The following is an 8,238-nucleotide window of genomic DNA, read 5'->3' on the forward strand; positions in this document are numbered from 1 at the left end:
AGTAATTTTTATGGTGCTGTTTCACCATATAACTCCTGCATGGTAGAAAAGGAACAGAGCAGTTCATACAGACTAAGTAGTTCTCAAACACATGCAAACCCAGATAAACAAAACTGTCCTTTCAGTAACCTCAGATACTGCTAACTATCGGCAGTATAGCAGAGGGCTCCTGACATTCCCATTACTTCCTGAGCAAGAGATGAAGAAATAATTGAGCTGCTCATTATTTGGTTTAAAATACATATATATTTACATCCAGTAGCATCCAGTTTTGATCACTAACACCTTGTGCTCATGTGAACCACTCACTTATATTCAAACAGAAACTACAGCTAGAGACAATAATGGAAGGGGAATTCAACTTTTCACAGAAATGAAGCAAGACGCAGTACTATGGCTGCACAATAAATACTTGTGTGCCTCAGCCAGAAGCCAGACTGGTCAAATCAGCTGGCAGATGAAAGAAACTCCCTTGAGAAAATTAGTTCTCAGTTTCCCGGTGCAAAAGAGATGGCAGATAACATACTCAGACTGCTGAGTGATCTAGGTTTCATCTCCTCGGGTCTTTTGCTTAGGTCTCTTACGTGAAATTCAAAATATTACCAGCTAAATATAGGAAGAACCCCGTTATTACAGCTCCACTGGTGACACATTTTTATTGCAGACCAGCAAAACATCTAGGGCGTTCTTTTCCCAGTCTATTCACTTGGGAACAGGGTGAAAGAGCCCTGTCATGCAACAAATCGCACATCCTAGGGAAAACAGAATGCCCTGTGCCTTCACGGCTGCAAAGCTTTGACCGCAAAAGGATTTACTTTCCCAGGAGAGCCATGGTAGACCTGCTGCACTCTGTGACACTGTCCTTTCTTGAACAGGGAGATCCTAGCTCTTCTGTGAGCTGCGAGAGGAAAGTGCACGATAGCCCAGAGATCCCACATGCTATGTAAAGTGTGAAAGGTGATATGTCGAAGCCAACGTTTTCCTTTAGATTCAGCCCCTGTTTCTGCTGAGCTGGAGGTCAATGTTTTTGGATGGTTATTGACTAGGAAAAGTAACTGGATGTGAGCAGTTCCTTCTTCATCTTCTGTTCATTTCTGTTCCTTTTCTTTCTTGCCTGTATCCAGATCTGGTTCCAGAACCAGCGAGCAAAGTGGAGGAAACATGAAAAGTTTGGCAACTTTGGTGGCCTTCAGCATCTGACAGAAGTTGATTTCATTCCTGCTCCCAAGTCAGATATCACAGTGAGTATCGAAGGCTATGTATAAAGCCACTGTGGGAGAGATAGCTACCCTTCACCATGTCACCTCTTCATGGGACTATCCCAGAGAAGGAGGACTGGAAAAGACAAAAATGGTAGTGCAATGAAGAGAAATCCCAGAAATATGGTCAAATAACACATTTCTTCATGAAATTAAACCTGGTTTGTTAATATGCTGTGAGTGTCTCCTGCAGGATGATCCTTCCCCGTTTTACTTCTAAATCATTTCCCTGTGAATCATAGAATCATTTTGGTTGGAAAAGACCTTTAAGATCATCAGGTCCAACCATCATCCTAACACTACCAAGTGTACCACTAAACCATGTCCCTAAGCACCACATCTATACTTTGATTCAAAGCATCTTTACCATCAGAAATTTCCTGAACAGGAAGAAATATGACAGCCACAAAGCCATGTTTCTTTATACACAGTATCTTTTTACAACATCCAGCCTTTGTTAGGCAGACAAGTGCTTTCTGCCCTTGACCAATGTCCTTGCCAAGTCCAGGACAGTTAATATTTTCTAGGCTGGCACACAAGCTCTTTCCCTTTCAGGAGTTTTTCATGGCTAGAACAAAGGGTATTTTGCCTTGCTCCCTGGATGACAGCACACTACTGGGTTTTAGGGCGTCTATTCTTCTAAACTTTTCTTCTTAATTACTGAGCACCAGGGAAACAAGTAAGGTTGATCATAAATTGTATCTAACTAAAAGTCTGTATTGATTCACCTGAGACTGCATTTTTATTCTTGAAAGGCTCCTAGCTCGATGCCAAGAAAGCTCACTGCTACTATCCCTGCCGTGGGATACTACTCACCACTGCAAGGGCAACTGACAACTGCCTGGCTGCCCAGCACACTCTCCTTCGTCCCCCACCACTTGGAGCTGCTGCCCTTCCCAAAACCGTACTTGCTCTTCAATGTCCTCCCCGCTTATGGCACACCACTACCCCACAAGCTGGAAAGGAGCAGTATCTGTGCCAGCTCCACATAGAGGAAGATACAGGGGAGTGAGGGACTTCGGGGGCATGCTTTTCTCACCTATGACCATTTTTGGGGTGTGTGGTTCCTCTCCTCAAACACGCCTGCTGGGACAACAGGTGTCCTGTGGTACAGGTCAGCTGGCTGCAGGAGTGCCACCATGAGTTGTTGCAGCCTAGAGAATGTGGGCAAGAGCCATCAGGAACCAGGAAGGAGCTCACCATCTGCCTGAGCAGGAGCATGCTCTGTGAAAACCCAATCTCTCAACGGAGAGCCTCTCCCTGGCAGGACAGTGCATCAAGCGGCCCTGAAAAAAGGACTGGGGTTTTACTCAGCCACGAGATGACGCTGGGTGGCCCTATTGTGCTGGTGGCTTGGGGCAGGCAAGCTGCCTGTGGTGAGGTGTGCGTAGCCCCAAGGTCCAGCCAAAAAGACATTCCTCCACAGTTTTAGATTGTTTTCCTCATACATTCTGGTCCTCATGAACTGGGGGGGTGGTGTGAAGAACATGTTTAGGTCAAAAATCAAAGTCCCAAGATACTTCTTTTTTCCAAGTAGTCAATGAGGGAGGAGGGTGGGTTTGATTTGCTGTCTGCGTTTTTGACTTGAATAAAGGGGCACAAACATAATTTGAGCTGAGATATGACAGTCTAAGAAGCGTAGCAGTGCTGAGCTCTGGATTCAGTACCGTGAGTCTCTGGGGGCAAGAGAATTCTTCAGCTGGTTAATTAAAATGCTTATGAGGAAGCCTCTCATTTTTTGACCTGAATTAAGAAAGCTCCAAAACTCCATCAGCAACAGTAATGAAAACAGACAGCCTGAGTTTAATCTGCTAGACATAATAGGAAGCTATGACCCCACAGTTTGGTTTAATTGTTGATCAATAATGAGATCGGCCTGCCCACTTACAAAATGTCTGTATGCCTTATTATTTACATAATAGTCATCTCTTTCCAACACTGGTGCTTTTTTTTCTCTACTTATTCAGGGTCCGGTCCTGCTTCCACTAATGTCTCCACTGACTTTCACAGGAAATGCTGTTGGAAAGCACTGTTTAAAGGGTTGCATCATCTTCTGTCTCGCAGCTACAGCACATATTGCACACTGACAGGGGAAACTACTGAGCAAAGCCATTAAAATGTGATCTCCCTCCCAGACATATCACTTGTAAGGGTGGCCACTCATGACAGAGTCCAAAAGCAAAGTAAATCATGACCCAAAGGCTTGCTGGTGAGGCTGTCCTGTGCACATGGGAGTGTAGGTAGGTTAATGACACCAAATAGGTTGCTTACTTAAGCAATCCCTCCAGCCAGACTGCAGCTGCTGTGTCTTCAGCCTTCTAGCTGATAATTACTAGCTACATAGTGGAGCACAGTGAGTCAATAGCTTTCTTATTGTCTTGCTGGTACCAGCTTTCCATGTACTTCAGATCTGGGAGACCTGTAAGCTAGGGAGTAGCTGATTGTTTCAGGGAAAAAGATAAATCCTACCCCACATGGGTTTTATTTCTCCAGGCCACAACTATTCAGCAGTAGTCAGATATACTGTGTCCTTCCTCCTACAGGACTTACACAAGGCCTTTTTCCCACACCTGCTTGGATCTTTACTCTTTATTTTCTTCATCCCTGTCATCTTATGTGTCATCTGAAGGACAGTCCCGTCAGATACAGGACTAAACTTCAGCTCCAACAAAGGGGTTTAAGCACCTAACTGATTAAAATCAGCAGGAACTAGCTATGGTGTTTACCTCACGCAACTTTAGGTGACTGCATTGCAGCCACACACACCTAAATTAAGCACACTGGGTTCACTTTAAAGAAGAAAAAGTGATCACACTGAAGTTTCTAGATGAAGTCCACACATTAGTGCAGTTTCCAGGGTGAATTGTCCCTATGAAATTATTAGCTCAAATATAGACACTGATATTATCATCTAAAGCTAAGGTGGCATGACTCTCTGCACAAGTAGACCAGGGTTGCAAGCCACCACCTGCATTAGGACAGCTTATCCTTGCAGGAATATTTGTGTAGCATAGAGGAAGATTCTGGGATGAACATAATGTGACAATATTTCTTGGACAGGATATGGAGTGTTTGAATTTTACTAGTCTTTTAATAGAAACCAGGCAGCTTTCCAGGATTATAGCTTACTTTCTGTCCACTCTACGTGTCTGTCTGATACCCCATGGCCAGGGTTCCTACACATCATGATGCCTGACCAGAATCTGGAAGCTCTGCTTCATGCCTCTGAGGTCCTCTAGAAGCCCTATTTTGGACCAGAGAGGTGAAAAGCAGAACTGTTTAGCCAACTTCATCAACTTCATCTTAAAAAATCAAAGCCTTAAAATTCCTTTTTTTTGCTGGCAGGTGCTTGGGGGAGTTGTTTTGATGTAGAACAATTTTGCTTGGGCTTTCTTGTTTATTTATGACATTTCAGAATTTCCCATTAAACAGCAAATCTAGGCTTCAGGATATGTGTAGTATCTCCATTCATATGCAGCTGGTCAAATCCCAGAAAGACTTAATACTATTAACCTTATTTTTCACGAGTTTCTTAATTTTATTCAACTAGGTGCAGCCACAACAAATTAGCATGGATTGGGGCAGTTTCTGACACTGCCATCTTGTTAAACCCCAACACCTCCTAGTCTTCCAATTTTCATCCCATCTCATCTAATAGTGGCATCTTTCCCTTCCTCTGCACCCCTTACCTACCTTCAAAGTAAGAAGTAAGAAAGTCACTTGTTTCATGGCTGTACTGATCCTCAGGATGGTATTTTTGCATAGTTTTATACTCTGATGTTTCCAGAAAATGATGAGTTGGGCACACCAGTCTTTGAGACATCCTAAAGTCCACAGTCCTTCAGACACATAGGATTGCTTTCGGCATAAATGTATCTTAAACCTGCCAAAGGGTTGCTAGAGGAACATCATCTGAGGAAGCTGACCACACACTAGCAAGACCTGCATATAGAGCTGCAGGCATAGTTTCATCCTAACTTCAAAGTAATAGTTTGTGGTATTCCCTGAACAGGTGGCTGGGCAAAAAAGGAATCAGATTTCTCATCACCTCTGTATGGCTCCAGCTGTGCTGCCTTGGAGTGAACTGGTCCATCTGATCTCCAAGAACATGTGCTACTTTTGTCCCAGCCAGAAACACCCTGACCACCTCCCAGCAGACTCATCCCACTTCTCAGACAAAAATGTGTGGTAGTCATCTCTATCCAGAGGGCCTGGCAGAGAGCTTGATCTTAAATACAGTCATGATAACATTTTGTTCCCTTGGCGTGTCTGAATCACTTCTCCAAGGCAGCAGCAAAGAGAGGCGACAGCATGGAGCTACGTGCTCCCTGTAGATGGACATCCCAGAAGGCTGTTGCCACAGTCCGCTGGATCAGGTCACATTAGCCTAACAGCCTCTTGGAAATAAGTCATGGGAGAGCACCGTCTTGTCCTAGTCCCTGACAAAAGTGAAATGTCATTATTTACGGTAGATGCTTAGAGGTTTTGCCTCACCTGATTTCAAGTGACATAAATGACAGGGTTTACAGCCCCCTCAGGAGAGACCCCTCTGCAGTCTCACAGTTCTCCATAACACTCTGTTTACATTTTCCATATGACAGTTTCATCCTTTAATCCCTCATTAAACCCCCTGTAACCTGAACAATTCCTCTACCCCCGGCTTATGGCCCTGATTGCCATTTTTACCCTGACTTTTCTCACTTAGCCAGGCCACCGATTTCAGGGAAATTAGTCCTCTTCGGCATGACAAAGACGTGATCCTGCCAATGATGTTTGCACACCACAGACACCTGTGAGCCCTCAGACTGCCCTGTCTTGTTCTTTAGCTCACCTAGCTATCTGGTGTCCTTAATCTTCTCTTGTAAATCCCTCTGGGACATAGATATTGAGGGCAAAATTCTCAATTGGATTAAAAACAATTAGATGGATGACCAAGGTCCGAGAAGCGACGTAAATTAGCACCAATCAAGAGGGCGGAGACTGGGACAAAGTCCAAAGGGGGTGATAAATATGCATGGGGGAGAAGGGGATGGGGAGTGTGGCAAGTTGGCAGGGTTGGGACCAGCTTTGCCCACATATCAGCTACCTGGGAGAAGGGGCCCTGTGCTGCTGAAGGGGAAGGGGGCATGTCTGCACAGGAGGAAATCTGGGCTTAAAAAGCATCCTACATAAAAAATGGATGATAAGGCTACCTGACTCTTATTTAGAAAATTTACGTGGAAAATTTGCTGCGTTATCAGACTGAAGAGTGGGCAGAGCAAGAAGACACGTGTGCAATGATTGCTCTTCTGATCAAAACTCATTTGGGGCGTATTTTTTACTCTTAACTTGAGTTTCCAAGCTTTTAACTGTATGACAGTAAGAGAGCCTAGTGGCCTCTAGAAAGCTTTTCTGTTATTGTTGCTGCTGTTTTGTGGGGGTGGCTAGAAAAGAGAGATGGTGTTTGAAGGGGATTGTTTACTTTTAAAGGTTTCTTTTTTCTTTTTTTTTTTTGCCCTGTGATTACCATGTGATCTGATCACAGTCAGAAAGAGAGCGTGCAGAGAGGGTGCTGCCTGCTCTGCAATTCCAAACAGGTACATCTTAGACCTGGGGTCAAAAAAAAGCTGTGATTTAAAGCAGCCAAACATCTGGTTCTTCATGTGTGTTGATCAAGCTCTCCATCCTTTTCCCACTCTGCTCTGACCTGACTTTGCTCAGCAACTGCAAAGTGTCCTTCCTCTGTTACCTCACGTCTCCCCTTAGTCTGGACTGCAGGTCTTACCTAAGTGCTTACTTCTATTTTCTTGCTCTGCTCCCTTTTTGCCCCTTGGTAGGTTGGTGTATTTTTGCGTTATGAGAAAATGCTATCACTTCTAGCTCAGGAACCAAATGAGCCCACATCTGTGCATTTCAGGGAGATCAACCAAAAAGACTGGGTGTAAATTAAGGTCTTAATTCAAAATATAATAATCAGTGAAATAATTCAGGTGGGCTTTTACGCAACCAGGAGAGCTTGGCTCTTCCAAGAATGCCTCTTGTGGCACTTCCTCCTTGCTTGTGTCTTCATGCAAACCTGCTCTGTTCCTGGGCCAGTTTTTACCCCACCTCCATGACATGTTCTTGCTGCTGCTGAAATCCACCATTTACATTGTCTATCGAAAGACGCCAGCACAGACTAATTTTATATTCAAGTGGCTAGCAATAAAAGTCACCCCCTGATCTCCTGAAGCCCAGCAGAATGGAGAGGGTAGGAAGGGAAAACGCCTTTCGTTCCAGCTCTTCAGAATTTGATCAAAAATGAACCTGGTGTCAAAGCCACAAGGTGGGTTTAGATTAAAAGCTTTAAAAGGAAATACAAACCGTTTTATTTTTTCAATCAGCTCAAAGAAAAAATATATGTCTCTCAAAGTAGCGAATGATTCATTATTCCGACAGTTGTTTTCATAGGCATTTCAAGGAGAGGATGTCCCCTCATGGGGTAGCTTGCACTGGCTCTGCAACCCTTTCTGGGACCAGCATATCAGGCGGTACATGTTGGCCACCTGAACGATCTGCAGCCTGTTAAAGAATTAAAGAGTACCAGCCAGCAACCACGTGCCAGGAATCCATAGCAGCTGTCCCTTTTTCTGCATCTCAAAACTCTCATAGTCACATCCTTTGCCATTATGTTCCTCATCTTTGTCACACGGCTGATGTCGAGCTTATGGGACAGAACTCACTGTTGATTAAATATAGATGCTGCTATTTATGGCTTTACAGACCCTGGGCCTTGTAAGCTTTTAATGGTTTTGAATGCTTCCAATAGCAGAAAACAGCCGTTCTGTCAACTCCTCAACAATAGGAAAAGCCAATTTAACACTTTTCTTTCTTTCTCTGCAGGAAGCACATTCCTGACTCTAGGACAGTACCCTTTGCTTAGTTAGTCACTCCTGAAGCTAGGAAAACGTTTAGGTGTCTCAGCAATATCATCCTTGCCTGTCACTAACTTTCCACTCTG

General features: G+C 44.1%; 1 protein-coding gene across 1 annotated transcript in view; it reads left to right on the forward strand.

The window, feature by feature from the left end:
• Positions 1–2,251, forward strand: part of ISX (intestine specific homeobox) — a 42,820-nt gene extending 40,569 nt beyond the window's left edge. The window contains exons 5-6 of the mRNA XM_086461612.1: positions 1,125–1,241; positions 2,015–2,251. Coding sequence (XP_086317738.1) covers positions 1,125–1,241; positions 2,015–2,251 — 354 coding nt within the window. The remainder of the gene's footprint in view (positions 1–1,124; positions 1,242–2,014) is intronic.
• Positions 2,252–8,238: the final 5,987 nt, after the last annotated feature.

Source organism: Leptosomus discolor, chromosome 1 (assembly GCF_034619465.1).
Source record: "Leptosomus discolor isolate bLepDis1 chromosome 1, bLepDis1.hap2, whole genome shotgun sequence".
Lineage (NCBI taxonomy): Eukaryota > Metazoa > Chordata > Aves > Leptosomiformes > Leptosomidae > Leptosomus > Leptosomus discolor.